This window comes from Heterodontus francisci, chromosome 30 (genome assembly GCF_036365525.1).
Source record: "Heterodontus francisci isolate sHetFra1 chromosome 30, sHetFra1.hap1, whole genome shotgun sequence".
NCBI lineage: Eukaryota > Metazoa > Chordata > Chondrichthyes > Heterodontiformes > Heterodontidae > Heterodontus > Heterodontus francisci.
The window spans coordinates 23,163,333-23,189,052 of record NC_090400.1 but is presented as its reverse complement, the minus strand read 5'-3'; the positions used below and the strand labels follow the sequence as shown (position 1 = coordinate 23,189,052).

General features: G+C 44.0%; 1 protein-coding gene across 12 annotated transcripts in view; it reads left to right on the top strand.

Annotated features, from left to right (window-relative positions):
- LOC137346623 (elastin-like) overlaps window positions 1-25,720 on the top strand; it is a 508,685-nt gene that overhangs the window by 365,633 nt on the left and 117,332 nt on the right. For 9 of the 12 annotated variants that reach the window (XM_068010226.1, XM_068010221.1, XM_068010223.1 and 6 more), the window contains 6 exons: window positions 3,425-3,445; window positions 13,347-13,382; window positions 15,985-16,020; window positions 17,010-17,141; window positions 24,051-24,086; window positions 24,779-24,934. In XM_068010226.1, the coding sequence (XP_067866327.1) occupies window positions 3,425-3,445; window positions 13,347-13,382; window positions 15,985-16,020; window positions 17,010-17,141; window positions 24,051-24,086; window positions 24,779-24,934 (417 nt within the window). The remainder of the gene's footprint in view (window positions 1-3,424; window positions 3,446-13,346; window positions 13,383-15,984; window positions 16,021-17,009; window positions 17,142-24,050; window positions 24,087-24,778; window positions 24,935-25,720) is intronic. The other 3 variants (XM_068010215.1, XM_068010217.1, XM_068010219.1) reach the window with 3 other exon arrangements.

The window sequence follows — 25,720 nt, the reverse complement described above, 5'->3', positions numbered from 1 at the left end:
TGCTGGTGGCCATTCTTTCCATGGTGGTGGACATCAGTGCAAATGCCTAAGACAGCATGGTAGTCATGCTGGAGATGGACTCCTCCAATCTCCCTCAGTGGTGCACACTGCCTTTGGAAATGCTGACAGAAGCACACACATTTCCGTCAATGCTCCAACATTTTGTGGTTGAACCCTGAGGCTAAGCTATTGCTGTCCCTGTCACCAGCACTTGCTGCTGCTCACATTTGATATGCGCCTGATCATGTGACAACCTAGCTATCTCTACTCCATTACCCACCGAGGTGAGTGTATCTATGCTGGTGGAGGATGTGCATCAGTCATATGATGGTGTATCCTCAGAAAGTTCGCTCTCCTCTGAGAACTCATTGGCCTAGTCCCTCATTAGCTCCTCGGTCACCCTTGAAGGACCCGTGGGAGATCATAGAGGTGAGCTAATGCTGATACTGAGGAAGGGTACAAACTCCACATAGTGCATAACATGACATTCCAGTTATGGTGACATCAATTCAACATGAGTGACTGTTAAGTGTCAAGTGACAGTGTGATATGTAATGTTACCATCAGGTCTCTGGGACAACCCTGTGTGTCTATCATTAATGCGTAGTGTGTATACCACCTTGCCTATCTCTAAGGCCTCCTACTCCAATGCTGTCAGGGTTGTTATCAGTCCCAATCCACCCCTGGTTCTCTGCCTCTCCCTGGAGTTGTGTGCTTTCTTCTGAGAGAAAACAGAGAGTTATGAGTGTGAGGAGTGGAATGTGTGTTGAGAATGAAATGAGAACATTTGAGGAGGGTGTCTGTGAGGGATGGGTGTGAGAGGGCAATAGGATGAGGGTGAGTGTGAGTTTTGGCTGTTCAGATAGAGATTTGAAGAGGTGCCTGGAGAGAAAGGAATTTGAAACTGAAAGGTGTGTCAGTCAGAGGAGCGCTATGCAGGAGAATTCTAGGGAAGTCAGAGAGTGATGGGTGCTACCTGAAAGTGGTATGACGCCCACCTTTCCTGACTTAATGAGGTCATTAAAGCTTTTTTCACACTGTATCCAGGTCCTAGACACCACACTCCTAACGCTCACAGCTTCTGCTACCACCAGCCTCGCCTGCTTCATTTGGGTGGCTGGCCTCCTCCTGCCATCCACAGGGAAGAAGACCTTCCTTCTGGCCCTCACTGCCTCCAGCAAAACCTCCAGAGAAGAGTCAGAGAACTGGGGGCCAGCCTTCTCACATCTTTCTTCCATGTTCTTGTCTTCATTATCCTTCAGAAGCAAGCTATCCTGCAGCCATTGTGACCCTGCTGGGGTCCCTTTAAATAGAGAGTCTTCATTGACATAATGCTGGTCATCATCACACCCACACTCTGTAATTGGCCAGGAAGCCTGGAGGCAGGATGCTAATGCCGTGGCTGAGTTAAAGAGCCAAGGCAAAGCCCACTTCAATTACAAATGGGTTTTCGACCACTACCGGCCTCCCTGCTGCATGCAGGTCCATTCAATTAAGATTCCACTCACAGTTGTGTCATGTCAGCATATTGCTTCCCATGGCCCTGGAAGGGGAGCCTTATCTCTTCTTTCTGAAAGAAAGAAAAGACTTGCATTTGTATAGTGCCATTCATGACCACTGGACATCTCAAAGTGCTTTACAGATAATGAATTACTTTTGAAGTGTTGCCATTGTTGTCAGGAATGATGATGGCAGTAAAGGTGAAAGAAGAAAATTTTCATCACCATGACATTGAATTCTTTCATGATTCAGTCAGTTATCTTTTTGAAATGATTGAAAGTTTTATAATACTTTTCTGTTTTTCATCGACATTTGAATAGATTTTTTGTTCCAGAACATAGTTCATTATTGTTCATGCTTCATACCTCAGCCAAGACCTGATATAATTTCTTTGAGCATCGTATAAGCCTAATGTTCCAAATGCTCCATTAACTCACTGAATGCTGGAAAGATTAGAAACATTTTTTCCAGGCACTGCCTTAAAGATCCAGAAAACTTCAGTTTCTACTTTATTGTTTAAGCATCCTCAACAGGACAGGTACTCTGTAAGACAGTTGCAGGTGCTGGTGCAGTTGTATTGCTTGCATTTAGTTGCTTGGACACTATGTAAACCTACCTACACTGAGTTAAATGATTAGAGAACAGGAATTATTCCCTTCCTGCTCTTCAAACATTAAAAATTCTAACTTTTTGGAGACTGTTCTTTTCCAATATGTATCCAGAAAGTGCATTGTTCTCCTTAAACAAGAACGTTAAAGTTCCTGGCAGGCAGGAGCTAAGTAATGTAAACATGGCACCATCTAAATAGGAACAAAATGATAGCTACTGATCAGAAACTGGTAGCTGTAGTATAAATGCACCATACGATATATCCATGTGTGCTTACTGAGAAGTATAAAACATTTAAAGTGGCAATGCTCTGTGGCTTACCTCATTTGAATTCACCTGATTCATTTGTATACTGAGGTTGAACTACATTCAAAGGGAAAATCACCATAATAATCCAGCAACACTAAACCAGCATTGGTCGACCAATACTTTTTCTAACACCCATGATACAGACCACAATTAATTGTAGTGTCTACAGTGCCAGTAATGGTACGCATTGCTGTTAATATTAAATAACGTGTCTAATCCAGATGTTTCCAGAGTTCTAAGGGTGTTCTACCAGCTAATTTGATCTCTCAGCAAAGTAGTTTTAGATTTGGTGAGCTTATTGGATGGAAAAGTATCACTATTAGAACCCAGCTGTAAAATTTCACCAACTCTGTGCCAAACTCTCCAGAAACTCCCTAATATCAAGACAGCTTCCTCCAACTCAACAACAAGAAGGCCAAAGCCATCATCTTCAGTCCTCATCACAAGCTGCATTCTTTTGCGACTGACTTCATCCGTCACTCTTAGAGTCAACACTTCCGAGCACAGACATTTCTCCCCTTAAACTTAGAATTAACCTTTCTGATCTGCACCCACCCCCACCAAAAAAAGTGGTGTATGGAAGAAGCTAGGTCAAAAGTTAATGATGCGTGTGTGAAACCAGTTTGAATACTACTAATGACTCAGCTTTGTCCAGAGACAGAAAATTATTAAATGGAAGTTGATAACTGTATTATTGTAAGAGAAGAAACTATTAATTTACTAATCTGTTCAATAAAATATAATGAACAGTAACAGCTGTAGTTAAGGAAACATAAGTTACTAAAATCACCCTTGTACCGTTATATGCTGTTTAAAGCAATGTATTTACTATTTGCAAGTATATTATTTCTTTATATAAAATGGTGATGTGCCCGAAACACAAAGTAGTTCTCCGAGACTTTTCAGTACCTTTAAGGAACCATCAGTCATTGCAATGAGAGTTATACCTTAATTAAATTGACTAGTTCAGTATACTGATGTCTCCTTTCTTGTGCTGTTAATGCAGGTGTTCCAGGAGGTGTAGCAGGTAGAGTAATTTTTTCTTGATTTAGAAATTATGATATTGATCCAGTAATCACCATTTCAACAAACTTCATGTTCTTTTATTAATGATAATAATTGTAACTCTTCTGGTGGTCCAGGAGCAGCAACATGTATGTGACCTGGAATTATGCCAGGTAATTTGGACTCTGAACAAAGAACTTTTAGATTTGTTGAGAAGTGCACAGGCACAGTTGGGCCAGTTGATCTTCTATGCTTTGATTTTATGGGCCGGCAATTCCTGGGCTCTGGGCAAGCATGTAAATGCACTGTGGTCAATAAGATTGGTAAGCTGCAAGCTGCAAGTGGGTAAATTGTTAGAATCTATTCTGAGGGACAGGATAAACTGCTACTTAGAAAGGGATAGTCAGCATGGATTTGTTAAGGGAAGGTCATGTCTTACTAACTTAATTGAGTTTTTTGAGGCAGTAACAAGAGGATGGATGAGGGAAGTGCAGTGGATGTGGTTTACATGGATTTTAGTATGGCATTTGACAAGGTCCCATAGGACAGACTGGTCAGTAAAATGAAAGCCCATGGGATACAGAGGAATGTGGCAGGTTGGATCCAGAATTGGCTGAGGGACAGGAAACAAAGGGTAGTAGTCGACGGATGTTTTTGCGAATGGAAAGCTGTTTCCAGTGGCATTCCACAGGGCTCAGTGATGGGTCACTTGCTGTATGTGGTATATATTAATGGTTTGGATTTAAATGTGGGAGGAATGATTGGGAAATTTGCTGATGATACAAAAATTGGCCATGTATTTGATAGTGAAGAGGATAGCCATAGACTCCAGAAAGATATCAATGGTTTGGTTGAGTGGGCAGAAAAGTGGCAAATGGGATTCAATCCAGATAAGTGTGAGGTAATGCATTTGGGAAGGGCAAATAAAGTGAGGGAATACACAATAAACAGGAGGATAATGAGTGGGGTAGAAGAAGTGAGAGACCTTGGAGTGCATGTCCACAGGTCCCTGAAGGTGGCAGGACAAGTAGACAGAGTGGTGAAGAAGGCATGTGGAATGCTTTCCTTTATTGGCCGAGGTATAGAATTCAAAAGCAGGGATGTAATGCTAGAACTGTATTAAACACTGGTTAGGCCACAGTTGGAGTATTGCATGCAACACATTACAGAAAGGGCATAATTGCTCATAAGGTCCTACGGTCAGATTTTCAGGAACTGGAGTCAATTATAAAGTATGTTGTAATCACTGGATTACTCCCAGTGCCACATGCTATATGAAGATAGGGAGTATCGATATGTGGCTTGAGGCATGATGCAGGAGGGAAGGCTTCAGATTATTGGGACATTGGTCCAGTTCTGTGACAAAAGGCACCAATTCAAAAGGGACAGGTTGCACCTCAACAGTACTGGGACCAATGGCCTCGCGGGGAGGTTCACTAGTCTGGTTGGGGAGGGTTTGAACAAAATTGGAAAGGGGGTCGGCACCAGCATATCGAAGAAGAAAAGAGGAATAAGGTGCATAAAGGAATGAGAGCGTTGAATAGTACTGGAGACAAAAGTAGTACCACATTAGAAAGGAGCAGACTAAGAAGGACTACCAGGAATACGAAGACAGGTTCACAGTGCATGTATGTAAATTCACAAAGTGTGGTGAATAAGATTGGTGAGCTACAAGCACAAGTAGCCGTGTGGGAATATGATATTGGGGCAGTAACGGAAACGTGACTTAAAAATGGTGAGGACTGGGCGCTTAATATTCAAGGATACAAAGCGGTTCAGTAAATATAGGGAAGGAAGAAAAGAGAGGTGGGATAGCAGTACTGATTAGGGAAGACATTGTAATGCTTGGCAGCGGGGCCTTCATCTTACTATGCAAATCATATTACAATTAAGGAATAATTACCCACCTGGTAGTGACGGCCGTCCCATGTTGATATTCCAGCCGCCGGCTGAAACTCCCACGCCTTCAGAACTCCGTTCAGAGTTCCAAGGCGTGACACTGATGGGGAGGGGGGAGGAGTGAAATTCTCAGGTCGGGAGGGGGGGAGGGGAAAATTCATTGGAGTGGTGGGAGGGGGATGAGTTGAGGGTTAAAGCTATTAAAGGTCGGGGGAAAGGCCGCGATCTGAATCAAAGTTTTTTGGACGGAATGGGCTATTAATGATTCGAACATTCCTTGGGGGTGTGGGTGAGGGGAGTGAAGATGTTATGTAATGTGAAACTTAAATTTTACCAAGTCATTCCTTTTAAAAATTAATATTCCTTCTAAGGGCTTGAAACTCTTTAAAAATGGGCGGCGCCTGCGCAGTGGCGCCGGATACCATTGCCAGGGACGGAGCGGCCGTCCCTAATGACATAGCGGGGGAGGCCATTCTGCCCCCTCCATTTAAATGAGCCCCTGCACGAAATATCGCGGGGGCTCAGTGATAGCGCATCTGCGCCTGAAGACCACCGACAGCAGAGCGCGCCGCCGCAATTTGCGGCGCACTCATAAATTTCATCCCATCATGCTGATGAAGTCAAACAACTGGAAGCTTTCACCACTATTAACATCATGTGCCCAAAGAAAGCTGGCAAACACATACTCAGGGTTATGATTAACACAGGTGTTAGTGCAAATATCCTACCAGTCCGAATCCTGAAAGATATGTACCAGAGTCATTGGAAATCAATGATACAACTGACAACTGCCAAGTTATCTGCATATAATGGGTCACCCATCCCTTGTGGTGGCACACTGACAATGCATTGCAGCTATGGCAAGTGGCATGGAAACCACAAACATTCTACCTGGTAGACACAAGCAGACCACTACCTGGTAGGCACGAGCAGACCAGCAGCAGCAGGACTACCAGCGTGTAAGGATCTCAACATCATAACTATCCATGAGGTCATCAAGGTACCAATTACAGCAGACCAAGAGAATGATGATCCAAACTCAGATGGTGAAAGTGTTTTGTCAACACTTAAAAAAGTCAGGAAATTTAGAGTTGTGTTCTTATTGTGGGGTAAGAGGCTAATTATTATGCTGTATTTTATAATTTCAAATGATTTTTTTAATGGAAACATCAATGTGCTCTAAATAAACCTGTTTGAATAGTATATGCAATGATGAGCTGCCACCATATAATGAGTTCTTTTTATGTTGTCTGATGCAACATAAATGAGATGCGTGGAGTCCAGTTGGTTGACGATCTCAAACAGGTATATTAACAACTAACAAGTATATACAGTGCAGAGCTAACTATTTACAGAACCTTACTTTGCTTTGTTACAGTTATAGAGTGACTCAGGCTTTGAGTCACATGACTACATCCTGCTACATGGCTCATTAGCATGCTAAGATCTTAAAAGGACATCACTCTTAAAGGCAATCACAGAGGAGATTTACAAAAATGTTGCCAGGGCTCTAAAGTTGCAGCTGTGAGGAAGAATTGGATAAGCTAGGGTTGTTTTCCTTACAACAGAGGAGGCTGAGAGGTGACTTAATAGAGGTGTACAAAATTATGAGGGGCCTAGATAGAGTAGACAGGAAGGAGCTGTTTCCCCTAGCGGAGAGGTCAATTACCAAGGGCACAGATTTCAGGTGATTGGTAGAAGGATTAGAGAGGACGAGGAAAAGCTTTTTCGTCCAGAGGGTGGTGGGTGTCTGGAATTCACTGCCAGGAATGGTGGTGGAGGCAGAAACACTCATTTCTTTTAAATGGTATCTGGACATGCACCTGAAGTGCTGTAGCCAGTAAGGCTATGGACCAGGTGCCGGAAAGTGGGATTAGATTGGGCAGCTAGTTTTTTAGGCCGGCACAGACGCAATGGGCTGAATGGCCTCATTCAGTGCTGTAATTCTTCTATGGTTCTATAGTTCTGAATAGATGTGTGGGAATATGGGAATATGATATGATGGCAATAACGGAAACGTGGCTTAAAGATGGTGAGGACTGGGCGCTTAATATTCAAGGATACAAAATGTTCAGCGAAGATAGGGAAGGAAGGAAAGCGTCAGTTTTCACATAAGGTCCTACGGTCAGATTGTCAGGAACTGGGGGCAGTTATAAAGTAGGTTGTATTCATTGGATTACTCCCAGTGCCACATGCTGTCTGAAGATAGGGAGCATCAATATGTGGCTTGAGGCATGATGCAGGAGGGAGGGCTTCAGATTATTGGGACATTGGTCCAATTCTGTGGCAAAAGGCACCAATTCAAAAGGGACAGGTTGCACCTCAACGGTACTGGGACCAATGCCCTCGCGGGGAGGTTCACTAGTCTGGTTGGGGAGGTTTAAACTAAATTGCAAAGGGGATCGGCATCAGCATATCGAAGTCGGCCCCCGCAAAATTCTTCCAGTAAACTAAAAGTCTCTTCTCACTCCCTTCACTGCCTGCACTACCAGGCCCTTCCTGATGGCTATCTGCTGCTCCAGTCAACCAGTTTTCTTTGGTAGGAGACCAGTGCGCTGCAGCACTATCACATAGCAGTCTCAGCTCACTGGAAAAATGTTAATCAGGTCCAAACTTGAGTTGCTCTGAGAATGTAATAATGGATTATCTTCTTGAATCATTCTGTTGATAGTACTATAACAATGGTGTTCGGTTGGCAATTTCCTGATCCTCTTCCCTCTGACCTCACTTCACCTAAAGACTGAACGTGGACTTGACGCCCTGTGTGCAATACCACAGGAGATCAATTAGTCATATATCAATAATCTTACATCTGTGTGCATTTTCTGTCAACATTTTTCATTTGAAATTATTTCCGGGATTTTATTCGAGCTGAGGGCGTCTCTACCTCCACCAAAAATTCTGCCGCGAACCCCATGTCGTCCCTTCTGTGGGAGGCCCGCCAAATCAAGTGCCAGTTAGGCAGTTAACTGGACAGCGGTGTGCTTTATTCTGAGGATAAATAGAGTATCTAACTGGCTGTTTCAGTAAGTGGGAAAATTTATTGATATGCTGTTACCTGTGGCGAAGTGGGACTGAATTAACAGTGCACTCCTCCCGCCTTGGTCGTAACAATAGTACTGAATATGTCTTGCTTTTCTGACTATTACATACTGTTACTGTGTACATAACAATGAAATTCAGTATTTTTAGAAATACAATCCTCTGGCATGTTGATTCTGCAGAACTGCACTGTGAAAAACTGCTACTTGGCATGCAGGCAGTGGCTCAATAAATGTAGTGACTTGGTAAACCTAGAGTTCATCAAGTATTGGAGAGAGTATAAAAAACGTAATTAATCCAGAAGGATTGTTTCTTCTAGCCCATGGTAAAAGAATGGAACAATCTGCTTTGTAACCCGTCAATACATTAATCTGAGGGGAAAAAGTTGGAGAGATCCTGTAACACAAAAAATTGCAGAGTAACGTGGTTAGGACTTGATGGGAAAACTGATGAATGTGTAATGGGTATAAAATGCAAGTGTAACTGTAAGAATGATAAGCCTGTAATGGTGGCCAGCAATATTAAGAATGAATTTTAAAGCAAAATAACATTGTCTAAAGAAGTTTAATTTTAAACTATTGTAGTGTTATAAGTCTAATGGTCATCTGGAGTACTGTGTACAGTTTTGGTCCCCGTATTTAAGAAAGGATATACTGGCAGTTCAAAAGAGATTCTAGACTGATTCCTGGGATGAAGGGATTGACTTATCAAGAACGGCTAAACAGGTTAGGCCTTTATTCATTAGCGTTTAGAAGAATGAGGGGTGATCTTATTTAAACGTACAAGATTCTGAGGGGGCTTGACAGGGTAGATGTTGAGAAGATGTTTCCATTAGTGGGGGAATCTCGAACTAGGGGACATAGTGCAGAGTAAGGGGACACTCATTTAAAACTGAGATGCGAAGGAATTTATTCTCTCAGAGGGTAGTGAATGTCGGGAATTCTCTACCCCAGAGAGTTGTGGAGGCTAGAGCACTGAAAGTATTTAAAGAGGTCGTCGATAGATTTTTGAAATATTGGGGAGTTATGGGCTATGAGGAGCTGGCACAAAAGAGGAGTTGAGGTTGGGGCAGATCAGCCATGATCTTATTGAATGGTGGGGCAGGCTTGAGGGGCCGAATGGCCTACTCCTGCTCCTATTTCTTATGTTCTTATACCATAGTAATCTTGGTATGCTCCTTTGTAAGTAACATTCAGCAATTGAATACTAATGAATGGTTCATTATTAATTTTTCATTTGCATCTTTCTGCTATTTTAATGGAATAGTACCACTATCCCCTGTCCCTTCATTCTTTCAACCTCTATTTGACTGGGTTATCATGAGTGAGAGGAGGAGTACATCCACGAGCTGGACATTGGCAGCGGTTGAGTCATTGTAAACATTCTTGAGCACATTTTGGTCAACATGCAAGCTTGTAGTTCCAAGCCATTGCAATTAAACTCTCATTCTGCCTTGCAGTTAAACTCTCATTCTGCCATTGCACCTCAAATTTTGCTTCTCGTGATAAAATCAGTACAATTCATTGCTGACACAAGAAGAATATTCTTTGATTGCATTTCACTCATTTCCTTCATAACCAGTGAAGGTAGTAGCCATCCACCAGCCATGCTGTAGCCACTAGGAAGCACTGCGTAGGAGTACTAGGCCAGTCAAAGGCACCCACAAGACGGGCACTAAGAGGATGCACAAGAGTGAACAGTTTATTTTCATATGTATTATTAGATGTGTTGTTGGATAAAGTTGGTATGGATTAAAGTTGGTATAAAGTTGCTGGGTTTTATTGCAGGATTTTAGCTAAGAGGGCTTAGTAAATGAATGGAAACGTGGAGAAATGGTGGTGATGGGATGACGTCCTAAGCGAACTGGAGTTCCCAGTGGGCACACATGGACAGCCTGTCCGGAGTGAAGGGTTCCTCCTTCCAAGGTGGCCTCTGTATGCTTGGTGGAAACGGCAGTTTGTGGAGGATGAAGCAAACCACCACGAATTTGGAGACACACTCCAGCAAGTATTGTAGGCACCGTCCGAGCGGTCCAAGCAGTGGAACCACTCCTGGTGGCAGCATGGCTGGTATTGTAGACACGTTGTCTTCACATGTTTGGATTGCAGTGGGCAGTCATGAGCCATGTATATATGTTACTTGTCCCAAGCAGCCAGCCTCTAGTTCTTAGAGGTGGCCTGACATTGTCAGGAATGGCACACTACCTCAGGATGAAGACGTTGTGGCTGCCACCAAGATTGCAGGAATTCACCAACATGATGGTCTGGGCATGGTCGCACACCAATGAAGTGAAACCCTTTGCGGTTACAGTACATTTCCCTATTTACGTATGGGGCCTGCAGAGCCACATGCGTGCAATTGATGACTTCCTGTACCATTGGGAATCCCGCTACCCTGGCAAAGCCATGTACCCACTCCTCCTGCATCTCTGTAGTGAGAGAGAAAATGATGAAGTCTCCTGCTGTGACATACAGGGTCTCCATCACTTTTTGGATGCAGTCATGGCAGCAAACTGGGAAATGTTGGCAGTGTCACATGTTCCTGCCTGGATGGATCCGGTTACATAGAGGTTGAGAGTGACAGTGACCTTGACGACCACTAGCAGTGCCATCCTCACCCTGCTGTGAGGCTGCAGCACCTATTGAAGGAGGTGGCACAATTCTATGACACCTCCTTGATGAACCTCAGGCAGCTCAGGCATTGCTCCAGGTTGAGGTGGAGGGAGGAGAAGTGCTTCCTGAAGGCCCTAGGTGGGTAGGGCCTTCTGTGGAGAGTCCTCCTTCTCCAACCTCTTTGCACAGTTCCTTGCACTACACCCTCGAAACCATCTCTCTATCATGTTGCAGACCAAGTGGGACAGCAAGTACAATCCCCATAACTGTTGCAGGCTTTCTGTGGTCAGGCCACAAAATTCTTCTGACCTTCCTGTCAGGGTGCAGCAACATTTCCTTCCAAAATACCAAAATTCCTCTAAGACCATACCACACTATTTCCACAAACTTTACAAGAGCAACAATAAGTCAAAAGCACCTTACCTATAAGTTGGACGGCTGACCCTTTAAATAAAGCGGGTAGGAAGGGGTTTCACATGCAGTTGAACACATGTTCAGCTCTGAATGATTTGGAGAGGCTTTAACTGGACCTGCATGATTCACGTTTGCAGAATGTGCATCAAATCAGCCTGAGGGACTATCCATGGTAGCGCACTTTTGAGTATGAGGCACTGCACTCACTACACCAGAAGTAGCCTGAAGTACTCCACCCATCATTTTGAGAACATCCAACTTCCATAGCGCCAGCTCCAGTGGTGCTACAGAGCCGAATTTTGTAGCCAGATCCTCTGCCCTTCCCCACAAGGCCGGTGATGCAAAGGGAGCAGGCCCAAGATGGAAACGACGGTGAGGACTGCCAAGACTAGAGTTCCCACATTCCAGGAATTGGTTGGGACTTGGAAAGTAATAGATCAGGCATGCTATATGAGGACTAGGCCTAGTTGAAATGAAATTAAAACTAGAAAATTCTGGAAATACTCAGCAGGTCTGGTACATCTGTGAAGAAAGAAACAGAGTTATTGGGGCTGGATTTTCCCTCCAGGGGCGGGAAACAGAAGTTGTGATTGTTTCTGGGTCCCAAACCCGCCCCCGGCGTGGGGAGGAAATAATCACTTACCTGCGATTTTCCTCGGGGTAGCCAACTAATGGCCAGAGGGCAGGTTTGCTGACCAATTAAGGACGGCAGGCGGGTTCTCAAAGCAGAGGCCTTCCACCTTGAGAGGAGCAGCAGGCTGTAATGGAAGCAAAATACGAGAGAGGGGGCACTTTAAAATGGAGATGCCCTCTCTCCAACCTTTTTAAATCTTAAATTAAAAAATAGATTCAGCAGCCATACCACCACTGTTAGTGGGGGAACCCCCCACAGAGCGGCCTGTGATTGCTCCTACACCCAGCGGGCATGGAGTGCCTCTAGGCTTGCCTGGAGTACTGCCCACCCTGCACCCCCCAACCCAGCCTGCCACTGGGTGCCCATTTCCAGGCACCTAAACTGGCCCCCGGCACCTGCAGGAACCTGGAGGCTGCCTGTAAAATTCCAGTCAGCCTCCTTTAATTGGCATCAATTAGGCTCGGCTAACCGCTGCGTACGGATGGGCAGCCCTGCTGGCCCCTGATCCCACCTGCCCAAACAAGGCCTGGAGGCAAGATGGAGCCAGGGAACTGGTTTGCTGACTGGTGGGGCTATTCTTAGCTCCTGCTTGTCTCTGCTCCCGGCCCCAGTGGGGACCAAAAATCCAGCCCAATGTTATACAGATCAACGATCTTTCATCAGAACTGGGAAAAGTTTGAAGCAAGTGGAAGCGGGGAGGGTGGGGAAAAGAACAAAAGGGAAGGTTTGTGATAGGGTGGACTGCAAGAGAGATTAAATGACAGAAGGGTTGGTGGTGCATAATCAAAGGGAGTGGTAATGGGACAAGTAAAGAAACAAAAAATTCGAAGCACCATCTGTGTGTGTGTGTGTGCACGCGCGATAGTGCTAAGTAAGTGAGTGGTTGTATCTGCCATTGTGTGGGTATGAAGAGAAAGATGTTTAGTGAAGTGTGGTGCAGTGATTGTGGGACAGTACAGCGTAGTCAGGGAGGGCAGTCTTCTAAGTACTGTGACTATTGGTCACAAATGAAGTTCAATGGTGCAACTGGAATGAGAAAGTATTTCAGCAGTCTTCTTACCTTTACAACTCTAGTTAAATCATTGATTTTTTTTCTGCATTGCAGCCATATTCTTGGGGCAATGCTACTGGTATTGACATACTCAGTTCCTCCAAAGTCTGTTGTTTTCCTACATAAAATTAGGGAGCACTTTGGCAAAACATAATCATTGTAGATCTTCCAGCCCCCTTTAGTCAGTACAATTTACCACCACACTGATAGGTGTTGCTTTAATGATCCAACTCAGTGTATTAATATATCCATTTTTTGTGTGTTAATATAGGTGCTCCAGGAGGTGTTCAGCCTGGAGTTCAAGCAGGTAAAGGCATTTGACCACCAAGTTGCCAATCAAGCTTTATCAGGCCATTCCCTCCAAATTAGATTTATTGCCCCTCTTACTTCTCCATCAATATTGCAATAGAGATAGCCTCAAGACTGGCAGTAATTTTAAAAAGAAAACACAAGCCCAAAACATTGGCATCATTTTGCCAGATATTCTCCACTTCGATGAAAACCTGGTATAAATTCAATGAGCTGAGCGTCACACCCAACCAACAGGATTCCTGTGCAAATTGGGTTAGGAACTGTTGCAGGGTGCAGATACATACAGCAGCAGATTGTACTTAGTGGCTGTCTCTGGGCACTGACAGGGCATTAAGTTTTTAATTTTGAGAGGTTCCAGAAGCATAATTGATTATACACCGTTGGTGGTTCTTCCCACGTGCTGTAGCAATGCTGAATATCAGTATCATATTGGCCTATCCTGTGCTCAGTTTTGCTATAATAATAATAATAGGAAATGCATCAAATGGCATCATTCCACAGTTAATAAATTTGAATATGCCGGCCCATATTTGGGAGGTTGAAAGTCGATTACTCATTCATGTTGGTTTCCTCACAACCTGACAGCTATGTCATTCAGTACTCAGTCAACTTTGTCATTTGGCAAAGGTCTGGCAGCATCAGGTTCAGGTTCTGATGAAATGTTAACACTGCTCCTCTCTCCACAGATGCTGCCAGACCTGCTGAGTATTTCCAGCACTTTCTGTTTTTATTGTTATTTATGGAAGTGGACTTGGAAGTTTCCTACCCAAAGTATATACTGTGCTTCCTCCAGTAACACTTTATTAATATCAATAGGATGAATGGCATATGCCACAGTTGAAAACCAGTTGAGTAGTTTGAGGGAAAAACAATTTGTATTTGAGATAGTATTTGTAACTATTTAATAATGCAGGTGTTCCAGGAGTTGCACCAGGAGGTGCACCAAGTAACATGATCTCTTACCAAAGAAGTTTAGATTTGTGGTTACATGAGGAGATTTAATTATTGTCTCAATTGAAAAACAGTCCGTAAGGGCTGGATTTTAGCATTCAAAAACAGGTGGGTTTTGGTCAGGTCAGAAGTTAAAATTTTAAAAATCTCAAATCCAACTTCAACGTGCCCACTTCAGGGTTTAATGGAGGTGGGACAAGAAGCGACAGCCAACACGCTCCCAGGAGACAAGTTGGCAATTTAGTTATTTTAATGAATATCGGTGCTGTTGATTTAACCCCTTTAACAGGTTAAACTGTGGCCTTCCGGGTTTCCCAGGCCTCGGGAAACCTGGCAGTTGAAGGAAAGTGAGGACAACATCGGGGAAAGGCAGCACTGCTATGGGCCAGGAGGAGCAGGGGTGCTTCTGCCCAGCACCCCCAAGCTCCTAAATCTCCCCATCGCCAAACCCCCAACAGAACCCACCCTATACAAACACCACTGTGGTCGTAAATCGGACCCTTCCCCTAAGATTGCAAAGCCCACCTCCAGGGATCAGGGATAGGATCTCTACCCGGGATCAGACAATCACCCATCCAGGGGCTCACTGGGTCCTGCAACCTGCTATAGAGTCCTCACCACCTGACTGGAAACCAAGCCTGTCAATCAGGCTGACTTCCGGGCGGGGAAATCTGACAAGAACAAAAACTTCATGCTGTGTATACATCTGGGCTTGCAGATTTCCCATCCAAAACTCCACTTCACCCACCTATATAGCTCACCCCTGTTGATAGCTAGGCCTAAGAGTCCAACAATGGAATAGTAACTCTTTAAAATGTCAAATTAAATTGCATTTTAAAGTGACAGCCATGGCTCAGTTGGTAGCACTCTTGCCTCCAAGTCAGAAACTTATAAATTCAAGCCCCATTCCAGTACTTGAGCACAAAAATCAAGGCTGACACTTCAGTACAGTGCTGAGGGAGTGTTGCACTGTCAGAGGTGCAGTCTTTCAGATGAGACATAAAATCGAGGCCCAGCCTGCCCTCTCAGGTGGGTGCAAAAGATCTCAAGGCACTATTTCGACTAAGTCCAGGGGAGTTATCCTTGGTGTCCTGGCCAATATTTATCTCTCAATCAACATCACCAAAAAAACAGATTATCTAGTCATTATTGCATTGCTGTTTGTGGGAGATTGCTGTGTGCAAATTTGCTTCCATGTTTCCTACATTACAACAGTGACTACATGTCAAAAGTACCTGTAAAGCACTTTGAGGTGCCTGGTGTTCATGAAAAATGCTCTATAAATGCAAGTTTGTCTTCCTTTTTAAAAATATCTTTTGTAGACTGAGGCAGAACCACACCTCCTGGGTATTTTGAGAGTTCACAAGTATTAATCTGCTTCAGTAACTATTAAGCAAATTTGCCAAAGACAGTCTAAACCTCTTAAGAAATTCTTTGTCACAAATTTTCAGTGGCTGGGCATTCACCTAGGAATCCAGAGGACAACATTGGCTCATTTTGAGTAATTTGTGTTAACAATGGAAATTTCAGAAAATTTACTTCTCAGGAATGCTGTGATGCTGTTAATCTTTTCATTGTTTCTTGTCATACCCTGTATAAAGTCAGTCTTGGCTGTATCATTGCCTGTTGATTCTCTATCATTGCAGGTGGAGCTGCTGCATCTAAAGCTGCTAAATATGGAGGTAAATCTTCCTATTTCTAACACTGGTCTACAAAACTATCAAATTATTATTATATCTTTGCAGACAGAGAAAAGCCATCTTCCTGCCAAAGAGAAAGGAATTTTTCTACTGTATGTAATGACTGCTTGTGAGAAATATTCCTATGTTAGTGACATGTGCTTTGCTAATACTTGGAACATCATATCAGCTGGATGATCCAGCACAACCAGTAAGGTGAGGCAAAAAACATCTTGAGTATTCATGAATGAGGTTTGAATCTTCATCATATCTTGCTCACTTCTTTTCAAAATTACTGCTGAGCAGTGTCCAGTTTATAAATTAATGCATTTGGATACACAAAATCTACCCAAAAAATAAAATAGAATAAAGCACCTTGTAATCCGTCTCTTCTTATTAATGTTCTTTACTTGTCCTTAAATCATGATGGATGTCCTTTAGCAGTGATTGTCAGAATGTATTAAATTTTATTGATATAGCACCATAGAAAATCCTAAAGTGCTTCAAAGCAATTAATTACCTTCTGAAGTGGCATCACCGTTGTTATATGGGTGACCACAGCAGCCAATTGGCGATTTGAAGAGGTCATACATACAGAAGATGCAGTAAATAAACAGTCAAACCATTTTAGTAGTGTTATTTGAGAATTAATGTTTTTGAGGACACCAGGAGAACTCCTCACTCTTCTTTGGGTAGAGTCATAGGATCGACATGAACAGGCAGATTGCCCTTAAGGTTAACATCATACCAATAGACGACAACTCTGGCAATGCATTTCTTCCTCCATCCTACATAGAAGAAGAATAGTTAGGAGAATAACAGTTCGACTTAAGTGTTGAACTGTATGTCACGAATTAAAAAGGCAGCATGATTGCTGGGTTCACATTATTTCACTGTCGGCCATTATTGGCCAAAAATCCTAAATTTGCAGTATTTTTGTGAAGAAGTCATTCACTTTTTCTAATTATTAAATTCTTGTTATCTCAATGTAGGTGTTGGAGTGGGTGTGCAGCCTGGCGTTGGAGTGGGTGTGCAGCCTGGCACTGGAGTAGGTGTGCAGCCGGGCACTGGAGTAGGTGTGCAGCCTGCCACTGGAGTAGGTGTCCAACCTGGCATCGGAGTGGGTAATTTACTGTCTTCTGAAAGACATTTTCCTCCATTATACTCTTTGTAGCCTGCATAAGTCTGTCTCATCCCAATTCTGTGTAAGTGATGGTATCACAGTGCACAGCGAAATTAATGCCCAAAGTAGAAAGAAAATAAGTGCAGATAGCTGCATTTGTAAAGGATACAGTACAGGAAGATAAATCAATTTCAGTTTATAAGCTTGTTAAAGGAACATCTATTCCTTAGTGTCCTGAATGGCTGCGGTTTTCCACTTCTGTGTCATCAGCCTGGGATATTCCTGTCCATTAAAATAAATCAGGTGAAAAACAGGTTGTTGAGGGCACAAGACACCAGGAAAATAGGACTGGTAATATCAGGTATAGTGTGACTCAGGCAATTATCACAGCTTAAATAATATTGCTTGGGTGCATTAAAAAATAATGGATTCAAGTTTACTGCAGTCTAATGAGACAGCCATTTTATCAATCCCTGAGGCTTCCTTGAGTGGAGAAAATTTGAATCTTTTGATGTGACTACTGTGATGAAAATATCCCTATTTGCAGTAGTTTGTAACCTGTCTACCCACAAATAACTGACTAAGATTTTGGATTGTGTCCTCAGCTCAAGAGTAACCAAAAGGTCCCAAACTGTGGGAATGTAGGACTTCCCATAACGATTTACTGGAGTCTTGATATATATGATAGAAAAAGTTCAAGAAGATGCCCAAGAAACTTTAGTATTTTCAGATTCATGGTTGACATAAGAAAGATAGTTACAACATTCTGTGTTATTCTTCTTTATGTTGTTGCATTCATCTGTTTGAATCTAATTAAGTCCAAAGACATAAGAAATGTAAGATTTCAGTGTTTCTCCATCATTCCATCAAGCTTTCTACAACTCAGTGCAAGCAAAACAAAGCCACAGGTAACCACTTACCACTGCACCACTGGGTCTGATTCATTGGCCAGAATTTTATGGGTCACCGAGGGACGTGAACGGAAGCAGGGTTCGCATAAAATAGTGTCGGAAGGTGGCGGTTGAAGTGCCCGTTGTCATGCGATTTGGTCGGACGCGGGAAAGGCCAAAGACAGCCTTCCCACCAAGAGGCCAATTGAGGTCCTTAAGTGGCCAATTAATAGCCACTTCAGGGCCTCTTCCCACAGCTGCTGGTATTCTGCCAGCGGTGGAGGGGGCCTCCACCACGTGGGGAGGTTGCCCGGTGAAACAAGGAGGCCTCCCTGCGGGCTTTGGGTGGGGTAGTTAATTGCCTGAGCGCTGTTAAATAGAGTCAGGGGGTCTCCAAAGGTTGCCCTCACCTTTTAGGTCCTACATCAGGACTCTTGCCCGCTCCACAAAATTCAGCCCATTGGTTTCCCTTGTTGCCTATGCAGGCATCCCCGGTATCTGCACAGCCTCGAAATGTTTTTCAACCCTAAGCCAAGTCAGCCTTTTTACATCGTCAGTGTACTTGCCAGTTACCTCATCTCCACCTTGACTGAAACCCTCATGGATGCCTTAATGGCCTTGAGGATCAACTTCTGTAATACTCTGCTCAAGTACACCATTCACAAACTTCAGCTAATTTGAATCTGCACAGTACACCTCTCGCACATTAAGCCCAAACAACAATAAATTGCATTTATATAGTTTCTTTTTATTGAACCTGTTCTGGCTCAGCTCCACTGACTGCTTGTACCCAGCAAATCAATTTCAAGATGCTTATCCTTGTTTTCCAATGCTTCTACAACCACACTTCTGTATATGAAGCTTCTCCCATCATGAATGTGAGTTCAAATCCCATTGTGTCAGTTTGAAAATTTGAATTCAGTTTGAAAATTCTGGAAATAAAGCTGTTATCAATATGAAAATGACCATGAAGCTCTCAAATTGTCTTTTTTAAAAAAGCCTAACAGTTCACAAATATCCTTTAAAGAAAGAAACCTGCTGTCCTTGCCTGATCTGGGTTATATGTGATTCTCGTCCCACACCAATTTCCTTCAGAAATGTCCTAGCTAGCTACTCTGTCGTTTTACCCCTTCTCTGGGCAACTAGGATGGGCAATAAATGCTGGTGTTATTTTACATCCAGGTGATGGCATAGTGGTAATGTCAGTGGACTAGTATCCAGGGACCCAGGCTCTGGGGATATGGGTTTGAATCCCACCATGGCAGATGGTGAAATTTGAATTCAGTTAATAAATCTGGAGTTAAAAAAGCTAGTCTAATGGTGACCATGAAACAATTGTTGTTCAAAAACCCATCTGGTTTACTAATGTCCTTTAGGGAAGGGAATCTGCTGTCCTTACCTGGTCTGGCCTACATGTGACTCCAAACCCACAGCTATGTGGTTGTCTCTTAAATGCCCTCTGAAATGGCCTAGCAAGCCACTGAGTTCAAGGCAATTAGGGATGGGCAATAAATGCTGACCTTGCCAGTGATGCCCACATCCCATGAATAAATAAAAAAATCATCAGCAGTCAATCATGCCCTTCCTTTTTAAGTTTTTTTTCCAAATCACTCATTCTTGCTATCTTTCTTGCTGACTTCAAATGCCCTCTATAAACTATTTCCTTACTTCCTGCCTTGAGTCCCCTTCACCTTCCACTTTGTTATTTTCTGATGCTTGTCCGCTGTATAAATGTAAATTTTTTAGTGCATTTGAGTGGAGTCAAAAAATTAATATATACTGAAGTCAAATTCCACAAAAACATATACTAAAAACAGCTAAAATTTTGATATACTTGATGCAACAAAGCCTTGATATATTAGGCCAGGTAATATTGTAATTAAATTCTGATGGAGGCAATTAAGACCTGTCTGTTCTCTACATCAATACATGATCTTTCTGCAGGAATCCAAAAAACATTTGCAGGACCTGTTATTTTGTTACTCAAATAAAATACACGCAATTTTTTTTCAAAACCCCTGTTTACCTTTTATATTTGTTTTTGGATATGATAAGTATTTATTGCTCAGCCCTAATAGCATTAAGAGTCAAAGAAGGAGTGCATGACTGGAGGTACAGTAAACTGTTTGAGCACAAAACTCTGACCGTTTATAATGGCCGGAATTTTACACCACCCCAGCGAGCCAGATGGTGGTGGGGGGGCGGGGGGGGTTGGCGTAAAATTGAGCGGGAGGCTCCGGGAAGCCATCCCGGCATGTTCCCGCCTCTGCCCCACTTTATGTGGGCCGTGGGGGTGGGTGGGAAATGGGCCACCCGCCCCAGGCCAATCAAGGCCAATCAAACTTAACGGCCACTTAAGGGCCTTCCGCATTCTCCACGGGTATTTTACAGGATGCCCGGTTGAGGGCTGCCCCCATTTCCCCAACCACCTCCAGGACCCAAGATGCCCCCATTCCCCCCAAATGACCATCCTTGTCTCGACGGGTCACGACCGATTAGCCCGGCGAGGCAACCCTTACTTTCCTTCAGTCCTGGTTCCATGTCCTCGGCTGGGACTAAGAGCTGGGACGGGACATGAGGCGGAACGTCCTCCCTCAAGCAGGTGGAAGTCCTGCCTCTGATCACTTAAAGCCCAGGGACCCGTAAAATGCGGGTCAGATCCCCAGGCTGGGCAGATTCAGGTCCACCACCGACTTCTACATCAGTGGCCAGCTCCCGTCCACCCAGCGTAAAATACTGCCCAATGTCTCTGAAGGCTTACTTAACTGTGCTGATGCTTTATGTAAGACACTCATCAGCTTTGACTTTCTGCTTGGATCTCAGAACACCCAGAGCAGCAGTGGAAGCATTTGTGAGATGCTCTAACAATAATTCAATCTGCTTGATTGAGGTTGCCACTACATTTTTCACTGGAGCAGCTCTCTGTTACATGGGAGACTTCAGTGCACAAAACCAGTCCCCTTCATTTACAAGGGCTCAAATATAGAATGGAATGTATCCAAAACAGCCTATTTTGCAAAGCAGGAACAGTGGGAAGGATGATCATTCTGGGGTCGGGAACCTGATTTCGGGACTAGTTCTGGGTCCCGACCCCAGACGGCATGTTTCTGACATGCCTACATCAGCCAATTAATGGTCAGGGACCAGGATAATTGTCCAGTTAAGGACAGCGGGTGGGCTTCCGAGGCTGGAGGACCAAAGGGAGGCATTCCAGCACTGACACATTGGCTGCCGCACCGGCTGAGTTGGGAGCTGCCGATTCATAATAGAGAGAGAGAACACCTGAACATGGAAGCGCCCGCTGAAGAATTCAGATTGGCCATAACTGCCTGGCTGTGATTCTGGAGGGGCAATCCATCTGTGGGTTGACCAGTGGCCACAGCTGTGGCCTGGCAGCCGTGATGGATATGGGTGGGGGGTGCTGCCTCGTGGGATTAATTCATACAAATGCGACTTGCCTGCTCTGTGGAATGGCCAATATAATGCCTGACAGACGTTATAATAGGTGAGCACCCAAAATAATACCAGCGTTGCCACTTTTAGTGAGAAGCTTGGGTAAGTTCTATGGGTCAGCTGAGAATATGAAGAAGCGAGTAAGGAATCTTGACTTGAAAGTCGCTGTTAATTCTTGTAAGACAAACAAAATAGCAGTTCTTATAATTTAAAAAAACTCCTGCTTGGGATTAAAACTAAACTAAGCTCCCCAAGCACCACCCCCCCACAAACCCCACCATCTGAACCCATTCCATACAAACACCCCTGGGATCAGAGATCGGATCCTTCCCCAAGGATCACACCGCCAAACCTGGGATTGGGGATCACAATCCTCCATGGCATGAGCAATCAGAACCACCCCTGGGATTTCACATCTCCCCACCAGGCCACACCTGGCCCTGTGGCCTTCTTCAGAGCCCTCACCACCCAACTGGAAGCCAAACCAGACAATTGGGCTATCGGGCTGTCTTCCAGGTGAAGAGTCTGCCAAGGACAAAAGACACATGCTGTGCATGCATCTGGAGAAACCTGGACTTCTGGGTTTCCCATTCCAGGGACGTGGTGGCATAGTGGTAATGTCACTAGACTAGTAACCAGAGCCCAGGCTAATGCTCTGGGGACATGGGTTCGAATTCGAACATGGCAGGTGGTGGAATTTGAATTCAATTAATAAATCTGGAATTAAAAAGCTAGTCTAGTGGTGACCATGAAACCATTGAGGATTGTTGTAAAAACCCATCTCGTTCGCACATGTCCTTTAGGGAAGGAAATCTGCCTTCCTTACTGGTCACAGCCTACATGTGACTCCAGACCCATAGCAATGTGGATGACTCTTAAATGGCCTAGCCTCTCAGTTGTATTAACCCACTACAAAGTATAAGAAAAGGAATGAAACCAGACGGACCACCCGGCGTTGACCCAGCCCTGTCGACCCTGCAAAGTCCCCCTTACTAGCATCTGGGGGTTTGTGACAAACTTTGGAGGGCTGTCCCATAGACTAGTCAAACAACAGCCTGACATAGTCATACTCACGGAATCATACCTTACAGACAATGTCCCAGACACCACCATCACCATCCCTGGATATGTCCTGTCCCACCGACAGGACGAACCCACGAGAGGTGGCGGCAGAGTGGTGTACAGTTGGGAGGGAGTTGCCCTGTAGGTCTTGAACATTGACTCTTCAGCGGCTTCATCAATGACCTTCTCTCCATCATGAGGTCAGAAGTGGGATGTTCGCTGATGATTGCACAATGTTCAGCACCATTCACGACTCCTCAGATACTGAAGCAACCCATGTCCATATATGGCAAGACCTGGACAACATCCAGGCTTGGGCTGATAAGTGATAAGTTACATGCGCACCACACAAGTGCCAGACAATGTTCATCTCAAAAAAGAATCTAACCATCTCCCCCTGACATTTGATGGCATTACCATAGCCGAATCTCCTACTATCAACATTCTGGAAGTTGCCATTGACCAGAAACTGAACTGGACCAGACACATAAATGCTGTGGCTACAAGAGCAGGTTAGAGGTTGGGAATTCTGTGGCACGTAACTCACCTCTTGTCTCCCCAATGCCTGTCCAGCATCTACAAGGCACAAGTCAGGAGTGTGATGGAATACTCTCCACTTGCCTGGATGGTGAAGCTCCAACAACGCTCAAGAAGCTCGACACCATCCAGAACAAAGCAGCCCACTTGATTGGCAACCCATCTACAACCTTCAACATTCATTCCCTCCACCACTGACACACAGTGGCAGCAGTGTGTACCATCTATAAGATGTACTGCAGCACCCCACCAAGGCTTCTTCGACCACACCTTCCAAACCCACGACCTTTACCACCTGGAAGGACAAGGGCAGTAGATGCAAGGGAACATCACCACCTGCACGTTCCCCTCCAAGCCACTATATCACCGTTCCTTCACTGTCACTGCGTCAAAATCCTGTAACTCCCATCCTAACGGCACTGTTGGTGTACCTACACCCCAAGCACTGCAACAGTTCAAGAAGGCAGCTCATCACCACCACCTTCTCAAGGGCAATTAGGGATGGACAATAAATGCAGGCCTAGCCAGCGACGCCCACAACCGAATGAATTGAAAAAATCCAAAACCTGGTCCCTCCCGCCTACATAATCCACCCTTGTTAATAGTCAGGCCAATGAAATAATAACTCTGAAACATCTTTTGTAGCCTGAGGCAGAACCAAACCTCTTGGGATATTTTGAGAGTTCACAAGTATTAATCTGCTTCAGTAAATATTAAACTTGCCAAAGACAGTCAGAACCTCTTAAGAAATTCTTTGTCACAAATTTTCAGTGGCTGGGCGTTCCCCCAGTGGAATTCAGAGGCCAACAATGGCTCGATTTGAGTAATTTGTGTTAGTGATGAAAATTCAAGGAAACCTATTTTTCAGGAATGCTGTGATACTGTTAACCTTTTCATTGCTTCTCGTCATTCCCTGTATATATTCAGTCTCGGCTGTATCATTACCTGTTGATTCTCTAACATTGCAGGTGGAGCTGCTGCATCTAAAGCTGCTAAATATGGAGGTAAATCTTAATTCTGACACATTCACTTGTCTAAATAATTATCAAATTATTATTATATCTTTGCACATTGAAAAAAGCATCTTCCTGGGAAAGCGATTTTCCTATGATATGTAATGACTGCATGTGAAATGCATTTCCAGCTTAGTGACAAGGGGCATTGCTAATTCTTGGAACATCACATCGGCTGGATGATCCAGCACAACCAGTAACATGAGTCAGAAAATATCATGAGCATTCATTAATGGGTTTGAACCTTTGTCATATCTTCTCACTTATTTCCAAAATTAGTGTTGAGTAGTGTCCTGTTCATAAATACAAAGTCAAACCATTTTATTGGTGTAATTGGGGGATTAATGTTGGCAAGGACACCAGAACACCTCATTCTTCTTTGGATAACATTGTAGGATCTTTCATGTACACATAAACAAGCAGATTGGCCTCAGGTTATCATCTCATCTAAAAGAAGGCAGCTGCCGCAAAGCAGGACTTCCTCCATCCTACATAGAATTAGGGAAAATAAAGATTTGGCTTAAGTCTTAAAATGAATGTCTGGAATTAAAAAGGCAGCATGATAGCTGGATTCACATTATTTCACTGTTGGCACTATTGGCCAATAATCCTAAATATGCACTAATTTTCTCAAGAAGTGATTCACTATTTATAATTATTAAATTCTCATGATCTCCATTTAGGTGTTAGAGTAGGTGTGCAGCCTGGCGTTGGAGTGGGTGTGCAGCCTGGCCTTGGAGTGGGTGTGCAGCCTGGCCTTGGAGTGGGTGTGCAGCCTGGCCTTGGAGTGGGTGTGCAGCCTGGCCTTGGAGTAGGTGTGCAGCCTGGCATCGGAGTGGGTAATGTACTGTCTTCTGGAACACATTTTTCTTCATTATACTCTTGTAAAGTGTATACGTCTATTTCATTCCAATTCTATGTAAATGGAAGTATCCATCACAGAGTGAAATTAATACAAAAAGCAGAAGAAAAATTACTTCAGATAGCTGCATTCGTGAAGGATATAGTACAGGAATGTTGATGGATTTCAGTTCATAATCTATCCATTAATGTCCTGAATGGCTAGGGTTTCCCAATTCTGTGTCACCAGTCTGGGACATTTCTCTCTATTAAAATGAATCAAGTGTCACTACTTTTAGTGAGGAACTTGGGTAAGTTGTATGGGTCAGCAAATAATATCAAGAAGCGTGTAAGGAACTTTAAATTGAAAGCCACTCTTAAGTGCTTGTAAAACATACAAAATAGAAGTTCTCATAATGTAAAAACATATCCTGTTTGGGATTGAAATTAAACCAAACTCCCCAAGCACCACCAACCACCCCCCCCCCCCACCTCCCCCTGCCCCCAGCATCAGAACCCATCTGTACAAACACCTCTGATGTCAGAGATCAGACCCTTTCCTGAGGATGCACCCACCAACCCCAGGATCGGGGATAGGATGCTTTCACCTGGGATCAGACTACCCCACTCCTTCATGGGGTGAGTGATCAGACCCACTTCAAGATCAGACATTTCCCCCCACCCCGACCCACGGGGTCCTACCTAGTCTTGTGGCCTTCTCTGGAGTCCTCACCACCTTGGAAACCAAACCTGTCAATCAAGCTGTCTTCCAGGTGGTAAACATG